Source organism: Protopterus annectens, chromosome 8.part0, assembly GCF_019279795.1.
Source record: "Protopterus annectens isolate FY-2018-M chromosome 8.part0, PAN1.0, whole genome shotgun sequence".
NCBI classification, from domain to species: Eukaryota; Metazoa; Chordata; order Ceratodontiformes; family Protopteridae; genus Protopterus; species Protopterus annectens.
The window spans coordinates 1,370,337,651-1,370,358,642 of NC_056741.1; the positions used below are offsets into that span (position 1 = coordinate 1,370,337,651).

General features: G+C 36.1%; 1 protein-coding gene across 6 annotated transcripts in view; it reads left to right on the forward strand.

Moving 5' to 3' along the window:
* Positions 1-20,049, forward strand: part of CEP164 (centrosomal protein 164) — a 1,424,585-nt gene extending 1,404,536 nt beyond the window's left edge. For 5 of the 6 annotated variants that reach the window (XM_044080950.1, XM_044080951.1, XM_044080954.1 and 2 more), the window contains 2 exons: positions 18,927-19,005; positions 19,325-20,049. In XM_044080950.1, coding sequence (XP_043936885.1) covers positions 18,927-19,005; positions 19,325-19,351 — 106 coding nt within the window. In that variant the 3' untranslated portion in view covers positions 19,352-20,049. Of the gene's footprint in view, positions 1-18,926 lie in introns of all 6 variants that reach the window. The other variant, XM_044080952.1, reaches the window with a different exon arrangement.
* The last annotated feature ends 943 nt before the right edge of the window (positions 20,050-20,992 follow it).

Consider the following 20,992-nt stretch of genomic DNA (forward strand, 5'->3'; position numbering starts at 1 on the left):
TATCGATGTTCTCCATTTTAGGAGTGCCTCGAGAGAGTGCATTTTGAGGTTTAGACTTCTAGCATTGAGTAGCATTACCTTCAGATTTTGCATGCTTGTACCTGTTACGGTGGTGGTTTTGTCCTTTGAAGTTTGCCTAAAAAGGCACTATAGGGGTGGCAAGAGCCTTAGCCAGTAACCTGAATCCCAGGGGCGACAGGTGCAGACCATCTCTGGCAAAGCATCATGGTCTGTCAGTCATGTCATCCCAGGCAGACAGATACTGGATCCCCTTTGAATGACACCATAAGCTTAGCCAATTGTTGAAGTCAATCATTTTATCCTTATATTGTGGTATCATTCTGGGTGAAGGCAGGATGCTACTCAGGGCTGGGGTCATACCTGCCTGGGCCACATGATCCGAGAGCTCTTCCATGTCTCTTTTCATGTAGTCCAGGGAGGTACGTCTCAAGTCATTCACTCCAACATGGACAATGACAGAGTCATATTTGTACTTGTTGTGGAGTGACTTGAGTGCATGCTTTATGTGGCGGATCCTGGCACCCGACAGGCAGCTGACTGTAATTTTCTCCTTATTCAACCTGGTGAGAGGGACATCAGTGTGCCGGACTATAGAGTCACCTATGACTAAAGTGTTAGGTACATTGTCTTGCCTTAGGAGCTGTTGCTGGGTGGCACACTGGTGTTGTGAACTATGTAACACATTGGTTGTGATTGGTGTTTGTTTGCGTTTCAGCTTCAGAGGTCTTTGTTGCTTGAGCAGGTTACAGTTAAGGGCCTCTGCATATGTGGATTTAGTGTTGCTATATGTGGGTGTTGGTGGTGCGGGTTTAGAAGGGCTATGTGTTGCTTGAGATGTAGTGTGGGTGTTAACCTTCTCCTCTTGACTGTTTAGCACAATCTTGGGTGGAGAGAGCTTTGCTTCCATTTTGGCTATGTAAGTGCATCTCTCACAGGTTGTAGTGTTGGGTGGTAGGAGGAGAGGGTTGTCTGTGTACATGAGGCAATTGCTGCATTGCCCCAGTATGCCCAGATTCACCAGGTGGACAGGAGAAATCACCGGAAGCTGACCCTTGGACATGCTTGGTTTGGGGCTTTTTTTTTTTCTTTGTAAAGTATAGGAGCTGTTTACTTAGCAAGGTACTTTGCAATTATAGGCTGTTTAGTGCCTACTGTTAATTTCTCCTTGTTAACAAGGGGAGTTCAGTGTTTGTATGAGTTTAAGGCTTCCTAGTGCTTTCCAGCAAGTATTAGAGAAAGTGCTAGTCACAGGGATGCTTAAAGGTAAGATTGAAAAGAATGCAAGCAGACTATTTCAAAGTGGATAGGTCACTACATTTGTTTCTGCTACTCACAGCGTGGCAAACCAGTGCCTAAGGGCATTAGGCCACATTCAACCAGAGTTGCAGCCACTTCTGCAGCCTTTCTCAGGGGAGTAACAACCAAAGACATTTTGGAGGCTGCTACTTGGAGTTCAGTGCATACCTTTACAAAACATTACAATCTGCCTCTTTACTCTAAATCCAGGGCAGGCTGTGCCACTGCAGTTCTGCAGGGCCTCATAGCCGCTCCTAATGCTATTTAGCTCCAGCCCCCCAACCATAGCTTTGGGACTCAACCCAAATGTAATGACTGCAACAGTGAAACACGAAGAACATAGTACAATTGTGTGCACTTACCATAAATGTAGATGTTCGAGTGTATTCACTGTTGCAGTCCAGGTTACCCACCTGCCATCCCCCTTATTTTTACTGAACTTATCTTTACTTCTCTAATCTGTACAACCTAGGTAGTGTATTTGCTTATAGATGAAGATAAAGCTTATTTTGGTACATGTATGTTTTATTTACATAATTTTAGCCTACCCTTTTGGGGGCACCTGACATCTGGGGCAAGACAAACTAAATAAAATGGCGTCGGCTGCATCTTTTATACCCCTGACGACCTGACGTCAGGGAAGAGACGACAGCAACCGACGCAGGACCCAAGACTTTGGAATTCAGGCCGACTGAGGGCAACCTGCTAGCAGGATAACCCAAATGTAAATACTGCAACAGTGAAAACACTCGAACATCTACTTTTATGGTAAGTGTACACAACTGTCCTTTTTTTGGTGGAATATAAACACATTCCTGTGCAATCCTCCTCTCTTGCCAGTAGTCCCTTAGTACTACAAGTCTACCATCATTGCCTTTTTTATCCTCTTCTATTGCTATTTGAGCTCATTTTGCAATTAATATAAGCATGCCTCTCTTCCTTTGACCCAGGTGTTCTGCTGGGTAACCATTCTGAAAACTTTTCTTTATCAAATTTGCATGTTCATTTCTTTCCAAGTGTGTCTTCAGTAGCATAGCTATTAGTACTGTATATTTTTAATATAGTTCACTACTCTTTCTTTTTTGTATTTATCTGTGAGACCATTAATGTTTAAAGACATTATAGAAAACATAATTTTCTTGAGAATTTATTATTGCCTCTTTTTATGTATAACAGCTTTTTTGTTAAATGTCATATTCCAGTTTTGTGTTACATGCCTGTACTGTTTTGCAGGTAAAATATTTTATACAGTTGTTTCTTGTCATCTATGTTTGAGCCTATGTCACATCTTACAGAACTTTTTATTGTATTGAAAACCCTCAAAAAATACACCCCCAATATCCCCCTAAAACCTATTAATAATAACACACAAAACTATGTACATCTTCAAATGTTGAAGTTTTACCCTCCTAATAAGAACATATGTTCTAAACTGGCAGCCACACATACAGACTTGAGCTAACCTAAAAGAAAGGTCATCGGTGCTAAAATGCATAGTACAATCTGTTCTCCTATTAAGTGCTGCCTGGTTTTGTCTTAATTTTTTTGTTTTTTGTTTTTTTTTTCTTAATCTTATGGCTATCTCAGCTGGAAAAACACTTGAATACTTTCAGAAAACATTTTCTCCAAGCCATTTTTTTATCAGATTTCTGCTAGAGACATGAGAACCAGACACAAAACTGTTTACTAGAAAAAAATGTATAATATTCAGTATTCTTTTATATTTACTTGCTTTCTCTTAAAACATGTTTCTAGTTTAAGCTAGTGGCCTTAACCCAGCATTCCCCTATGCAACAGTGAGAAAAATCACACTAATTTTTCTTTTGTCATGCTCTTTTAAACAGATCTTTATTTTTTACATTGCAGTGTCTGCATCTCTTAAAACTGAACAAGGAGAAAGAGGGAAGGGAGAAATAAAAAAAGAAAAAACACAGAAGCACCTATTTGCATTAGTATCCCCATTACACTTACAATAAAATTAACTGAAAACAAATAACTTTATAACATGCAATGAAAATCATGCACTATTAAGAAAAAAATGTTGTTTTACTTGGTTAACTTTCTTCCTCCTCTTCCCCTCTTCTGAGTATTTTCTGAAATATTAATGGCATGAAGTAGGGAATATGCTTTAAAGTCCCCTACAAGTTTAACAAAGTCCTAAAAAGTCCAATATTTCCAGATTTTCTTGTTCTATTCCTGTTCATCTCCATCTCCTGTACCTCTTTCTCTGCTTCATTTCCAGTTTACTCCATTCTTCTAGTCAACGCTTGTGCTTTTTTCCCCTCTAGCAAGCATTTTCTATTGAAACACTAGAAAAGCTTTGATTGGCAGACTGTCTTTGTGGTCTTTATTGTCAGAAGAACATGAAGCAGAATCTCCTTCGCTTTCACAGTTCACTTTTTGTTGGAAAAACTTTTGTATTATTTCTTTCTTAGCATGCACTTTATCAAAAATGATTTTGGTCCTCCAAGGAAAAATATTTTGAAGATAGTTGGGTACAGCAGTTTGAATCTCAGGCCTGTTTCTCAATATTCACTGAATAATGGACTAAATTTACTCCTCTTCTGTCTGGTGTACAATAAGTAGTCATTCTCCCCAAACACTTTGTTGTCTCCCACTTTTCGTACTTTGTCCTTCTGCTACAGTTTTGTCAGTATCAATTCCCTGTGCTGGTAAGATTGGATCCCTGTTATTAAAGGTGTAGGATGTTTTCTCATAGCCAGGCCTGGAGCATACATACAGTGTTCCCTTTCAATTAACAATTCCTTTTGTGGAATACCAGTCCAGCCACCTATTTGTGCTTTTATAAAATGAATGCAGTTTGGTCCATCCAGCCCCTTGGGTAGAGTAGGAAAATCCCTCCCCAAGTGCCCTTTCCTCTAATTCCATTTTTTTTAAATCTCTCTTCCTGTGAAGTCTCATACCCAACTAGCCCTTTCTTCATTTCGCCCTCTAATCTTGCAGTTTTTATTTTATTTTTATTTATTTTACATTTGTTAAGCGGGAAAGTCCGACTGGACACAGATCCATTTTCAGCAGAGGCCCAGGGAGAAAAGCTCCAAGAACATTACATACAAGGAAATTTTACATACATAAACTGCTCTAGACATCTAATAAACACATAGCAAGCGGAGGCCCGGGGAGAAAAGCTCCAAGAACCTTACATACAAGAAAATTATACATACATAAACAGCTCTAGACATCTAATAAACACACAGCAATGTCAAATGTTCTATACCGTAATGTGCAGTTTTACAAGTTATTAAGAAAAATAAAGAACATAGGTCAATAATGTTAGGCATTAAGACAGCAAAATTTTTTTTTTTTTTAGTAATGGTTAATTATCTAATATTTAGCTATTCAAGGGAAATGTTTATCAGAATTTTCAGGGGAAAATTTAAGGTGTAGACCCAAAGTTAGATTAATAAAACAGTGTAATGGTAAGAATTAACCAGGGGAGTAGCATGGGCAAAGCCCATAATCTTATCTGAATATCTGTCTTTTATTTTTTCCAGCCTTTTATTGTTTGAGTTTATATACTCCATCAGTGTTTTATTTATTTTAGTCAGGTCTGTGTGCAATTGCCTTATACTTTCCTCTAGGTTACAGGAAGTCATGTCTGGAGTTTGCACTGCTTTTTTTCTGAACAACTACAGTACTTTTCCCAGTCAGTCTTTTTTTTTTTTTTTTTTGTCGCCTTTTATAGCTGATTTTTCTTCAGGCCCTCTGTATTTCTTTCCTCCTGGGATTCAGGCAGTGCACTTACTAATCAGTTACTGAAATTTACCTAGAAATCTAGGTCCACTGGCTTTCTCTCCCAAGTTTCTGTTTTCACACTGGGAGAGCTAGAATTAAGCTGTTACTCAATGTGCAGCCATCTTGGAAGTCCCTCTCCTCTTGAAATTAATATAAGTGCTCCCCTTTTCCTTTGTGCCGGATATTCCACTGAATAACCATTCTGAAATCCTTTCTTTCTCAAACTCATATGCTCAGTTCTTTCCAAATGTATTTCCTGTAGCATAGCTGTTTGCACTCTGCATTTTTCAACAGAGTTCACTGCTCTTTCTTTTTGTGTATATCTGTGAGAGCATTCACATTTAAAAATAATATGAAAAGTGTTGTCATTACGTTTAGAAGTTATTCCCCCCAGTTATGTATAACAGCTTTTTTAAAATGACTGATTTTATCTTTTGCGTTACATGCATACACTAATTTTGCTAGGTTGATCTTTTATACAGTTGTTTCTTGTCATATCCATTTGAACCTATGTTACATCTTACAAAACTTTTTGTTTTAGAAAACACCCCCCAGAATACTCCTAAAGCTTATTAATTTAATACTAACACTCAAAACTATGTGCATCTTCAAACCTATTAACTTAATACTAACACACAAAATTATGTACATTTTCAGATATTGACATTTAACCCTTCTAACAGGAGCAATTGTCCCAGACTGACAGCCACACTCAAATACTTGGATTAACCTGTAAGGAAGGTTATCCATGTTAAGATGCATGAGTACAACTTGTGCTTCTACTTCCACTAAGTGCTTTCTGTATTTGTCTTATCTTTATTCCTCTCCCAAAGTCGAATGCTTTCAAAAATATTTCCTAGCCATTGAAAGAAAGAAGTGTTCTGTTTGTATTACCAGTTATCAAATTGTCTCCATAGAGACATGAGAACCAGATACACAGTTGCCTCTACTTTATTCTGTTGTTCTGCCTGGTGTACATTGAGTAGTTATTTTCCACAAACACAGTACTGTCTCCCACTTCTAAGACTTTGTCCTTCTGCCAGCGTCTTGTCTCCTTTATTTGCTAGAGGAGACCCTTTTATTATATTTACTGTTCGTTTTTATTTGTTTCCCCTTAAAACCTGCTACTAGATCAAGTCAAAGGCCTTAATCTAGTCACTCCTCTAGATAAGAGTAAGAAAAAGCATAAACATTTTTCTTGTATCATTCTCTTTTGTGCTGACTTTTCTCTTTTTACATTGCAGTGCCTACATTTATTAAAAAAAGAACAAGGAGAAAGAAAGAGGAAAGATAGGAGCACCTGTTTAGTTTAGTATCCCTATTGTACTCAGATATAACTGAGAACGCTTCACTTTATAACATGCAGGTTATGTCGTGCATTATAAAAATACTATTAAGAACAAAATTTTGTTTTACTTACAGTTAACTATTTCTTTCCCCTTCCCTTCCTTCTCATTAATGTCATGAAGTAGGGCATATGCTTTGGAATCCCCTACAAGTTTAACAAAGTCAAATAAGTCCAATATTTCCTGGTTTTCTTGTTCTGTCATGCTTCACAAATATAATTAATATTTTGTAATCCCACATTTGTTTGTCAATTTCTGAGTTGCTGGTTTTCTTACTGCTGATCTCCGTTTCCCAAATCCAAACCCTGCTTCATTTCCAATGTACTTCTGGTGAACTCTTTTTTTTTTTTTATTTATTTATTTATTTATTTATTTATTTATTTATTTATTTTGCCTCTCAAGCATTTTCTTTTGAAATGCTGCAAAAAGTTTAACTAGCACAGTTTGGGTTTTAGTGCTAGAAGAACAAGAAGCATGATCTCATTCTGTTTGATAGCATAGTTTTTGTTGTAAAGACTTTTGTATTTCCTCCTTAGCACATTCTGCATCAAAAATTATTATGACCCTCCAGGAAAGAATATTCTGAAAATAGCTGGATATAGCAGCTCGAATCTCACATCTGCTGCTCAACATTCTCTGATTACTGGAATAAATGTATTCTTCTTCTGCCTGGTGTACAGTGTGTACTCATTTTCCACAAACATTCTACTGACTCTCACTTTTAGTACGTCGTCCTTTTGCCACAGTTTTGTCAGAATCACCTCTTTCTGCTGGTAAGATTGCATCTTTAGTACTTAAGGTCTAGCCTACTTTCTCAGGTTTGGAGTATACACATGATGTGCTCTTTCAATTAACAACTGCTGCTGTGGAATACCAGTCCAGTTACTTATTTGTGCTTCCATAAAATTAGTCCAGTTTGTTCCTTCCATATTTTGTGGTATAACAAAAAAGCTCATGTTTTCCCTTTGTGCTCTATCCTCTTCTATTATTTTTTGAAACATCTCTTCTTGAGTAGTCTCATACTGAGCCCGTTGTTTCTTCATTTTGACCTCTGATTTTTTTTTCAGTTTTATCACCTCATCTAAATATTTGTTTAAAGCTTCTTCCATTTTTTCAGACTTTTGTTGTTTGAGTTGATATATACCTTTAGTGTTTCATTTAGTTTAATCATCTCTGATTATATTTAACTTATTTTTTTCCTCTAAATTACTGAAAGTCATGTCTTGCACCAAAGCTGGAGCTCACACTGCTCTTTGCTGAACAGTTTTAGAAGTCTTCCCAATTAGTGTTTTCTCTTTACCTTTTGTGATAAATTTTCTTTCAGATTCTCTGAATTTTCTTTTTTTTGCTAGCACCCAGGCAGTACACTTACTAGCCAGCTACTGAAATCTACCCCAAAGTACAAGTTCACTAGTGCTCTTTTTTTCAGCTTCTGTTTTTGAGAGCTGAAAGTAAACTGGTGCTGAATGTGCAGCTATCTTGGAAGTCCTATAATTACAACAATGTTGTCTTTATGGTAGAGGGATGCCTCAAGCTCAAACATTTTGCTGTTCAGGCTTCCAGCATTGATCATTGCTACCTCGATACTGTCCAAATTAAAACTTGCTAAGTGGATATGTCTGTGAACTGTACTTCCTTAAAAGGGCACTATTTAGCTGTATTTTATTCTTAGTAGAAATAACTATACTGCATAGATACAAGTCTTTGGATTAATGTACAGCTCTTTATTTACTATTTCTTCTGTTGTGTAACCGATTTTGGTTTACGCCCATAGGGTATGGGGTGGAGAACATAGGTCAGTGTATTATTATATATCTCTGCTAGTAATTAATAAGTAATTAGTAATTTTTCTCTTGCACTTATTCAAAAATCACATTACTCAAAATAAAAAAAGTATATACCCAGGTGCTTGCTATTCTTCCCTTTAACATTCATCCCAAACTACCCTTAATTATAATATCTGGACAGTTAAGTCATGGAATTTAAGAGGAATCCTATTAAGACAAAAAAGGAATTTATTTATTTATTTATTTTATAAGTCAAGTGTGCAGTTTAACTTCATTCAAAGGAAGCACAAGGAAGAAGATCAATGGATAAATTGTAACAAAAAGTGTTTTCACTTAAAAAAGTTGATTCACTTTAATCTGTCAGCAGTTAGTAATAGTAGAAATAATACAGGTGTAGTACTAATAAAAGTAATTTAAATGAGCATATTTTATAATCTAATGCAGACCAAAATGGGCATTGATGTTATATATCCTGCAAATTAAATGTTTTAGATAAACCTCTGCTGTTACTTATTTGTATTTCTTGTACAGTGCAGCTGAACTTTATCACTCAAAATTTTAACTAAAAGTTCAAACTCATCATTGGTGGCAGTTGGAATATAATAATTGACCCCTTAAAAGCAGTAGTAATAAATTTAGATCATTAAGTAGCAGTACAGATTTGACTGTTCTTCATCTAAAAAAATGTGATCTATCACATCCCATTGTGTTCACAAAAGAATAACCACTTTTAATAATTTTAAAATTTTCTGTACATGTTGTAGATCATGGTCTAAAATAGATTATTTTTTTTATTTTCAAATAAATTTATAAGGGCTACCTTTGATCTCATTACTGACCCTTGCCATTTTTCTGATTATTCAAAATTTTCCCTAACTTTAAATTGGGATGCCACATTTTCCAACATTAAGACTAGTAATAATTGGACTCTTAATTCAAACGTACTACATGAAGAAGAAGTTGAGTGAATTAGAAATTATATTAAGCCACTTTTACAAAACTGTATGAACTATAAATATCAAACGTCATGCAGAGAGCCACTCTAAAAGCAAAATTATGATGGTTTTGAATTAGCAAAGTTTCCTGTTATGAAAAAACAGAAAGAAAGAAAAATCAAGGCTAAAATTCAAAAACTGGAAAAAACTAATTAAAAACTATACTAAAGACATAGAAACAATAATCAAATCATTACAAAAAATAATTAAACCTCCTTTATATGTCACAGCTAACATGGCATGAAACAAAAACTCTTTGAATGGGCACAGCAGACTACAAGATTATTGACTGTCATGTTACAAATTCAAAAATCCCCTACTGTCATCCCATATATAAAATATAAAGATAGAATATATAATTAAAATAAACATATTGTGTCAGTTTTGGAAGACATCTATTCTGATTTATGTAATGGTCACGTGAATACTCGGTAAGATAAGGAGCTTGAACATTTCCTAAATCACCTAACTTTCTAGTCCTAAACCCATAAACATCTGAGAAATACTGTGTTGCTGTTAATCATATCATCGTAGGTAAATTGTGTACCACAGATGATTCATATCTTCTTCTTCTTTCGTCTTTTCCCATTTAGGAGTCACCACAGCAGATCACCTGTCCGCTCATGATTGGCAGTGGAGTTTTTATGGTGTTGAGTTGCCAGCCCATTGCCCAATCTTCCATAGAAGCCACACACATGCACACACTCATGCCTAGGGCCAATTTAGAGTGTCCAATCCACCTACAGCATGTATTTGGGATGTGGGAGGAAACTGGAGCACCCAGAAGAAACCCACGCGACCACATGGAGGGCATGCAGGCTCCGCTCAGAAGGCATCCCAGCCGAGGATCGATCCAGAGAACCTCTTGCTGTGAGGCGGCAATGCTAACCACTGCACCACCGTGGCCGCCCTAGATGGATTCATATCTGAATTTTATAAAACTTTTCTAAAATTATTATAAAAAATAGCAATCATTCAAAATGGATTTCAAACAAGTATTTAAATTGGTTAAGAGCCATCCTAGTTCTGAAGCCAAAACCATGCCTCATTATATTCCTCTAACTATAGACCCATTTCCCTTGTAAAATATTGCATAAAAGTCTCTGTTTCTCTTACAGCAAAGAGACTTAAGAAATACTGCCTTCTGTCATTTTCCCCTTACAGTCAGGCTTTTAAAAAGCTAGACAAACTAATGACCAGACTCTTTCATTAAATACTTTACAGGATCTAAATTTAAAGAGAAATATGTTTTTGTTTTAGCATTAGATACGTATAAAGCTTTGATAGAATCAGTATACCTTTTTTGATGAAAGTTCTGAAAAACGAACCTCTGTGCAACAACCCTACAACTCAACAGGTTATTAATAAATGTTTGTCAAAGCCAATTACAGTAAAGAGGGGAGTCACGTAAGGAAGTCCTCTGCCCCATTATTTATTCAACCTGTATAGTGATACCTTATTTTTATTCCTGCTGCAAGAATCATATAGTAATATACCTTTGTTTTTAGAAATCAGTATTCTGTTAACTGCATTCCCAGATTATATAAATATTTAACTTCTACAAATGAGGGCATCTCTAAAATTATACATTCCATAGTGATATTTCTAAATTTTCAAACTATATATTACATTTTAAGAAAATATCTTCTTTTGTTAAACTCAGAAATATAATTTGATATATATTTCCACTTTAAATGGTATTAAAACTGAAATAATCTTTAAAATATTTGTCTGTAAACATTAATTATAATAATAATGATGTGAGATTTTCAAATAATATTGCAAAAGCTTGGTAAGATATTCAAAAAATCTTAACAGATGGAACAGATGAAATTTCATTTACTATTTAAAATTGCTGTTATAAAAATAAATATATTTCCCAAGTTATTATTTTATCTGACATCAGCATTGCATTCAGTACCCTAGAAGTTGTTTAAAAATGTTATATCTGCTTTATGCAGGCTTATTTGAAATTCTAAATCATTCAGAAAAAAATTAAACTAAGTGTACACCTAGTGTTATAAATTCTACATTTTAATACCTAGAAAATGTTTTGAAATTCAGTGCAGGTAAAAATTTGGTTTAACTACTTAAGTAATGCAAGTAAAAATTCTAAATCTAATTTAGTGTACATGTTCTCCATAGAATAAATGGCAATCACTTGAAATCTCATGACCCACTAGAGTAAGTCCCAAAAAATGGAGACTGAATGGCCAAAAAAGCAGATTAACATATACTATAGCCATTTCTTGGAATATATACTTTTATCCATGATATAAAGATCTGAGAGTTGGTATATATAAGTTCAGGGGTGTAGGGGGCTTACCCCCCCCCCACATTAGGCCCCTGCAAAAAAGAAGTTTAAAGGAGAAGAGTGATGTTTGGGATTTGCTCTTCACCAGCAGTTTCATCTTTTTTATTTTTTGCTTATTAGCACTCAGCATAGAACTATCAAATTTTCTACTCATTAAAAATAGAATGGTCTAGGATTTCATCTTAAAGAATACAAACTCAGTTGAATAGCTAAGACAGTAATTAGCCTTGCCTAAGGGATATTAACCAGTCTTAAACCAAATCAGTTACCTTAAAAAGAAAGTATATATGGTTGCAGAAAACCACATTTAAGTAAAAATCACTTCTATTAAACATTATTCTCTATACTCCAGGAAGAAAAGCTGTCTATAAAGCATGTACATTTTTTTCAAGAATTTAGACATATAAGTCAATATAAAATTTCAGAAATCTGGTCTGATTGTAATCAAACATTAATGCAGCTAGAGGTCAAAAATATTATCATATCTAATTATTAAATTTGTACCTCTTAAGAAACTGGCTGTTTTTACCTAATTTATAATTATCAACATGACCTACTTCACCACTCAGAAAATATCTTCATACAACCCACTAGTTGTGTTTTCGTGTAAGTCTTGAAATCCTGATAATACAGATATGTTGCATGTCTTTTATGACTCTGTGCTGAGAGCAACTATGGAAAATTTTACATAAAAATATTTAACACATAGGACAGTATCAAAATATCTTCACATGCCAAGTAACTGTTTTCCATATTCCCACAAGCAGATCAAGTATAGGTCTTCGGATGTAACCACTTTATTTTTTTAAGTTCTGCATTTCAAAAAATTGTCTGGATTTCAAATTAATTAATTAACTGGAATGCATTCAAAGATATAAAGTCCTGCAAAATTTTAGCAAAAGAGAAGCGATTAAACCTCTTTTAAATACCATGTGGAAAATGCTAAATGTTCTATATTAAATATATTTTGCCACATTTTCCCAAATATTTAAATATCTTCTTCATCTTTCGGCTTTTCCCGGTTAAGGGTCACCACAGCAGATCACCTGTCCACTCATGATTGGCAGTAGAGTTTTACGGTGTTGAGTTGCCAGCCCAGCACCCAACCTTCCACAGAAGGCACACACACACACATACACTCACGCCTAGGGCCAATTTAGTGTGTCCAATCAACCTACAGTATGTGTTTGGGATGTGGAAGGAAACCGGAGCACCCGGAGGAAACCCATGCAACCACAGGGAGGACATGCAGACTCCACACAGAAGGCAGCCCAGCCGAGGATCGAGCAAGAGAACCTCTTGCTGAGAGGAGACGACGCTAACCGCTGCACCACCGTGGCCGCCCTCCCATGTATTTAAATATACTATGTAAAAATACTGTCCTATATCCATAATGTTGATATATCCTTTGCTGTTATCATATTACATACACACTGTTTACTTTTATTTATATAAAGCTTTTGTAAGTAGTTTTAGTTATATTTACATACTTCATTTAAAACTATTGTAAACAAATTATTTGGACCATATGTGAATTTTTTTTTTTTTTTTTTTTTACAATCTCAGTATCATTTCCTTTACCTCAGATTGTCTGTATTCTTCATAAGTCTTATGTTTGTTACACTGTTGTATGGAAAATTAATAAAAAGTTTTTTTTGGGGAGGAAGGCACCATAAAGGCAAAGTCTTTTTAGCAAAATGTGATGTGAGCTGTAGCCCATCTCCTCTGAAACAGAAGAATCTGTTGATCACCTGATCTAATGAAGATGCATGCCAGATCCTCCTGGAATGACACCAGTTAACTAGCCAATTGTTGAAACTAATTGTATCTTTGAGCTTAGGCATCATTCTCGATGATGGCAAAATACTGCTCAGGGCCAGAAGCAGACTCTCAGTACGTCTCATGCTGTGTGGAGCACTTAAAATATTTCTTTTCCTTTTTGTATTGCAGAACACACAGAAACTATAGCAAATGTATTGCCACAAGATACTAAAACAAAATAGTTTAACAAGTTAATTTGAAAATACAGTTAGCGGTGTCTAAGATATTTAACTCCATAGGCAGCCACAATAGCATAGCCATATTTAGGACAATTAAGGATCCTGAGGAACCTTGTAATGTCTTTAATCCTAGCACTAGAAAAATAGCTTACTAGCATTCTGCTTGTCCAGTCTGGTGTTTCACTCTTGTACTTGACTATGGAATCAACAATGATAAGGACCTTATTTCTTCAAGACTGTGAAATTTTAGGGGAGCAGACTTGTAGTTTTTGTGATTTGTAAAAGAGGTAGGTGTGAGAATACATGTGGATAGAGATATGTGCAAGGCTGTTTTCTAAAGTCTGCTACATGAGGCCTTGGCAGGTGTAGGCAGAAATTTTTGACAGCCTCAACATATGTTAGAAGGGGTGATATGCTGCTGTTTACTCTTAACTTCATAGCTGAACTGTGAAAAAATATTGTTGATGGGTCATAAATACCCTTCCGACATACATTATTTTAGCTTCTCAAAAAGAATCTATTAAAAAAGTATACAAGAGCAAGTGGAAAAGATTCTCTGTTTGCACTTTGCATAATGAGTGTGACCCTTTCTATGCTCCATTTTCTGCTTCAATTTTTAGCAAGTGTTTTTAAAGAAGGAACAAGTTTCTCTACGATTAAACTTCATCCGGCAGCAATTTCTAATTTTTACACAGAGGATAGAAATTATTCGTTAGCTTTGTCCAAATTATGCAAGGCTTTTCTGAAAGGTATTTTTTCTTCTGAGACCACCAGTAAAGGATCCCTTATCTCCTTGGGGTCTAACAGTTGTGCTACAAGATCCAACTCAAAAACCTTTTGAACCTTCTGCTAAAATTGGTTTAAAATTCCTTTCATGAAAAACAGTTTTCTTAGTAGTCAACTTCTGCAAACAGAATTCGTGAAGGCCAGGCTCTTTCTTCTAAAACCTCTTACATTATTTTCCATAAAGATAGGGTTACTTTAAGGGCAAACCCTTCTTTTCCACCAAAAGTGTTTTTTGACAATAACTTTAATCAGTCCATTCATTTACTAGTCTTCTTTCCAAATTTTTCAAATAAGGAGGAGTACATGCTTCATCTCCTTGATGTACACAGAGAACTAAGTTTTTATCTTCACATGACTGAACAAATTAGAAAATCAGATCAACTCTTTGTCTCTCTTTCACCTAAAAGACTGGGTTGTCCAGTCTGTAAAGTTACTCTAGCCAAATAGATTATAGACTGTATTTCATGGATTTATTCTCAGCAAGGCATGAACTTACCTAAATCTCCCAAGGCTCATTCAACTAGATACATGGCTGCTTTGTCTCCTTTTCAGTTAAGAACATCTGTTGATGATACTTGCGCTGCAGCCAATGCTCATACCTTTGTTACTCATTACAAATTGGGTATTATCTCTAGAAACAGAGCTGCCTTTGGTTTGCCGGTACTCCAGAATATCCTTCCGTGAGGGCCACCCAAGATCAACATAGCTGGGGACTCTGTTCCGTACATTGAGGAATAATGAAAAGGACAACATCAGATTTAAAAGTTGTGTACTCACCATAACCAGGCATCTGTGTTGTCCATTTTCAACTTCATTCTCAACTTCATTCCCATCCATCCCCCATCCATTTTTTCTGGAGAGACCTATTGGGTTATATTTGGAACTTACAGTTCTGGGCTTGAGCTCTTCCTTTCTCTGTCAGCTATACCTGTCTCTGTTTAGCTATAGGGTTATATGGCAACAAACTCGATCTCAGGTAATCAGGATGGAATAGTACATTATGGGTAGAGAGAGGAGATCGAGAGCTGGATCTGAAGTCTAGTATGCGGCTGAGTCCCAAACCCACAGGGTGAGGAAGAATGAAAATGGACAACACAGATGCCTAGTTATGGTGAGCACATAACTCTTAATTTGAAATGGCTGTCAGTTAAGTCACAAAATATTTTTTAGTGGTGGAGCAAGCCCATGCCACTCTAGTAGAGTACGTATAGTGATAAAACCGTGACAGTGGCCCAGACAACCCAAGTTCAATTAGCAGCTCAGGCATCTGAAGGAGTGGTGGTGGGGGAGCTTAGGTTGTGCCCATCTATGGGTAGTTATGTGGGTTTTTCCCTTGCCATCCCTGGCATATGCTGAGCTTTGCACAGAGGGGAACATAGCCCAGGAGGGAATTAGATTGGGAAAAATAGCTCATTTTCCCTGGGGTTGGATTAGGCATTGCAAACTCCCATTGCATGCCCTTACCCACAACACAAACATGTAGTCATAAGTAGGAATTGAAAATCAGAGACAGCTCTTAAAGTGGAGTTTACCATAGGACATGATCAGTCCCCTTCATTTGACATATTTGTGATTTGCTTCTCTGCACTACCACACAACTGAGCTTCAAGAAACTGAGCTTCAGTGAAATTAATTATAGGAAAATCTGCTCAAAGACAATCTCTGAATGTTGAGGGTTACCAGATTTCATTAGCAGCAGATCCTGAATTAAGATTAGTAGTGTCGGTGATAACTGAACATAGCATGAGCATCCTTAGAGTCTAGTTTAAATGTTAAAACTTCCCCTCCTGTTTTTTAGACATTTCTCATTAACTTGTGTTCAAGCGGCTAGTGAAGCAATGAGCAGCTGTAGTGTGGAAATTCAGCTCATGTTTAAGCAGTCCTCATCCAGTGAACCTGCTGCATCAAACATGTTCATGTTTGTTACACTGGGTGACATAGGGGCAAGTCATTCATACTGCCTACACAAGGCACCCTGCACTGCTTTAATTTATGTAGCCTACTTCTAGGTTGCTCAGCATCTACCTGTTAGTTAGAATAGGCTCACTCTTTTAGGATTTATAGGATTCATAAGTGTTTGAAGTCAGTTTATTCTTGTGACTTTGAATGCCTTGCCAGTACCCACCCTCAGATTATATCAGTTTCCTTAAGATGGGCTAGACCAATTTGACTTATGGTCAATTTTTGAGTACCCATCCAATTACCCACGTTCTTTTTGAGCATGATACTATGCCACAACTCATAACCTGCAGGGACAGCTTTTTCCAGAGATGGGTGAATCTGTCTCTCTCTCTATATATCTCTCTTTGTCTGTCTGTCTGTCTGTCTGTCTCTCATTCTCTCCCCACCATGTTCACTTTTTCTAGTGGTGAAGATTTACATATCTGGCGTCAGTGTTTGCTAAGCTGTTTGACTTGTAGAGATATAGGAGATAAAGGACAACAGGGTCTCTAATGGCATAGTAAGTGAGGTACAAAGCACCTCTCAGAATGTTGTAAGATGCTGGGTGAAGGGGTAGAGCTTATAGCCTCTCTTGATAGCTCGAGGTCTATAAGCCTAAAATCTTCTTAGGAACCTCTGTGGCCTTTCTGCTTAGTTTATATGCGTAGTGAGGTATATTCTGAAAGGGACAATGTATACTTCTGATCAGTGCTGAATATAAAGGAATGATCATGTCTTTAGATCTGGATGATATACCCATGGCTGTTAGTTGTGGTAAGTAGAAGGATTTTATGATTACAGTTGCCACATGATGATCAGTGGAGGGGGAACTGTCATCACAAGTACCCAAGCCCCTGACTACATTTTTGTTTAGTGGTGGGGTATTGTCTACACTATGTGTTGAGGTTAGGGATTGTGTGCCAAATTGAGTGATACTACACTTTTTCACATTTAATTTGAACCTATTTTCAGTACACTGGGTATTAACAAGGCTAAGTTCTTTCTGAAATGTAAAGGTGTCAGGAGGTATTAACAATAACATGTAATTTGCAGTCATCTGCACGCCTTAGCTAACCAGAGGCCCTGGTTTTCAGTTTGGAGATCAGAGAAGTAAATGCTGAAAAGGAAGGGTCCCAGGGGGACTCCACTGTTTAACTTCATACGTTAAGATGAGGCAACTGTCACGCAAACTATAGGAGTTCTGTTTTTTATCCAGTTTGCTATCCATCTTACCACTTAAGGAAATATATTGAAATAATTTAGGTTACTTAAGATCCCTGCATGGTATGGTGTTAAACATTTTGACTAGGTCGAGATAAGCTGTGTGAACAGCATGACCACTATGAACAGTGTGTTAACCTCTAGAAAAAAAGTTGCCTATATTTAATGACAGGATCTCCCTTTCATAAAGCCAAACTGTTGAGGGTTTAGCCTAATGAGATTTTTGATATCATAATTGATGAAAGCAGTCATGATATGCTCCATAGTTTTACAGATCAGACTTGTAAGTGTAAAGCTAATGGAGATGTAATTACTGAGATCTGAGAAGAGACATCACCACTACAGTGCACTGTAATTTAAGAACAAATCATGTGGCTAAATTTAGGTTAAACAATTTAAAGAGGAGCTCAGTAAAACATGTTTGGTGCTATTTATTAAACATCCATGTAGAATGTCAGGTCCATGACGTAAGAATTTTTGGTCCTTGCTTGCACCTTTAGAACATGTTCCGTAGATGTTTTGGAGTTGAAGTTTGCACTAAACTTGTTTGATAATATACTGGCAATGTCTGTGAGACAAACAAATTCATACCAAACTAATACTAAAACACATGCGTATTGTGTTTCCTAAATGAAACTGTGCTCCTAAATAATACCCTAATTTCCCTAAAGATAGTCATATAGCTATATTCTATGCAAATTGTGTGCTTCCTGAAGTGGAGCTGAGTACTTATAAAGTGCTCAAATATGTGCAATGGGTACAGATAATTTCACATTATAACTCTATTATATTTACTTTTTAAGTAAAATTGTTCCAATCACATGCACACATTTGAGCACTTCATGAGTACTCAGTTTTAAGAGGCTTATCATTGCCTTTTAAAAAGCAGGAAATCCAAAATCCCAAAGGAGTTGATTCCTATTGCTGTAGAATGTCTGATGTTCAAAAAGCGCCAACAATGGCACTTTGATGTACTGTAGAGTGTTCTTTGTGGAAAAACAGTCTGCTTCTCTGAACTTAGTTCCTCTAAAGAGATGCATTTTTTATGTTACATATCCAAAAGGCAGACATTGTGGTAGCAGCTGTGAGAAAAAGAAGCTGTGCTTTTGTGAAATACCAAATTCTTATTTTTACAGTATTATGATGGAAAGTTATTTGTGCCCCATTGTTCTGACATGTATTGTACTAGGTACATAATGTTGGCACTATAATGAATGGCTGCATGAGGTACATAGTTCAGTATGGAGAAAGTTAAAATTTACTTTGTATTGGTTGGAGGTTTCTACCATATGTTATAATCCTTCCTATGAAGTTTTAACATTTGATTCAGAGAAATTACGTATAGTTTGCACTCAGTTACTGTAGTCTTTACTGTATTATACAGAGCCAGTGAAACAAGTCTATTCCTTAAAATTGTTGTTTTTGAGCCTGCTGCTGCATTTTTTCCTTCACAGAAATGTCAGCCCTCTTTTTTCAAGAATGAGCAAGACTTCAAATCATGGCTTGGTACAACTGGGACTGGATGAAAACAACCAGATTAAAGTATACCACTATTAATCTTGGGAGTGGGAACTGTTTTCTGTCTGTAACATTGTCAGCATTACGTGGTACAAGTTACTTAACAGCAAACTGCACTTTATTGTTTAAGACTTGGATCCTGTAAGATAGATATATCTGTATCTGACTATCTATGTATATATACACATATATATTTGTACATGCAAAATCGTAACACTCCATATATGTTTTTTAAATATAGCTCTATTTTGTACTTGTTTACAATATGATTTATGTAAATCAGCAGAACATTAGATATCTGCATTATTAATATAGCTCTGTGTTTCACATCTTTTACTTTTAGGCAGACAGTAGTTTGCATATACCTTAGCATGAACCTTCCTTTGAGACAGTGGATGGCACTATAATGAATTTTGTTGCTTCACTTTGGCATGGAAAGAAAAAAAAGAAGCAGAGAAATGTTACCTTCAGCTCTCAGTTTTGCTGTACTACAGTGTGAACGGGAAGATTCATCATTCATCCCACTGGGTTTCATTTTCTGGAACAAATCTTCTGTTTATACTCCAGTAGTTAATCCAGGTTCTTAACTAACTGCAAGCAGAATAATTCAACAGAGTGGTATGCAGCATATTTTTGAGACAGAACTGTATAAGTAAATTGTGAAGTTAGCATACCTGTAAGTATCATCTAAACAGAGTGTCACATTAATTAATGGTAAGAAAATGAAAAGTTATGAGTAGTAGAATCAATGCAGCGCACAATTGGTGGAGCATGCAGATACGACTGTTAATGCAGATTGTGACACTGAGTTGCTTGGAATTTCTGGCACATAGTTAGCCACTTACCTACAGTTTATCATTCCTCTTCCACTTTACTGAATTTGCACTGTATTATTTGAAACACAATACATAGAGGTTTGATCCAACATAATATTTATTGTTGCTATAAGTCTTATATAATGTGTTTGTTTAAAAGCTTCCTTGTTTACATGACTGACTGCACATTGAATGAGAAAGCAATACTTTTGTATGACTGTATTTTTATAAAATTAGCCATTTTATGCTCAGATGTGTTTTGTAGTGTGATTGATTTCTATGGTGACAAATTTAAGTTTTGGTTACATAAAGAAAGAGTGTTTGTGTCTCTCAGTATTTTTGTTACTCCTATGCAGTTTTTTCTAATTTTAGTTGACATTTTGTATTTTCTTTTCAAAAATTATTTTCTTTCTTTAATGTGGAAATCAGAAAACTTCAGATACTAGACCTTTAAGAGGAAGGTACACTGAAAGCTGTACATGACGTATTCTGTTCATCCCGTCTGTCCAGTCTGACTGATGGATGTCCAAGCTGCTTTTTGAAACTGAGTTGACAAAACTATTGGTCCAGCCTCAAGCCCTTTAAAATTTTCTCTTATTGCCCCAGAGAGTGAAGTTACCTCAACTCTGATTTGCCTCCATCACATTCAGACATGTATTGTTACTTCTGCAAAGCTAATTACTCCTCCTCAGTATTGCTCTTGAATTTTCACAATTTTTTCATCTTTTTTTTTCATAATTGATCTTGCATTATTAGTCTATATCAGTAATTTAGCTGTCCTTGAGAAATTATTTCCTCTGAGCTCCTTAATTTTTGCCAGAAAGAGAATTAAGGCAGTTACAGTTTATTAATATTACAGTTTAATATTTTTAGATACTGTTAAACAAGGTAGAAGTATTGTAGTTTTACATTGGATACTAGTTTTCTTGTATGTTGTGCTTCATGTTGGATACACACATTTTAGGCTGTCTCTGGTTTGCTTTGGGGGTGGAATATCTTTCTGTGGAATGTTCCATTTGTAAAGGCTTTTTGCTTCATGGATTTTCCAGCAGAAAAATTAAATAATAATCAATGGATTGTTACCTCCTGATCCAGAGGCTGACAAGCGAAAGGAAGGCTGCTGAAAAGGAGAAACCTAGTAAAGGAATGTGAGCCCAGTAAGAGAAGGGCTGAGGTTTCAAAACCATCTTCATCTC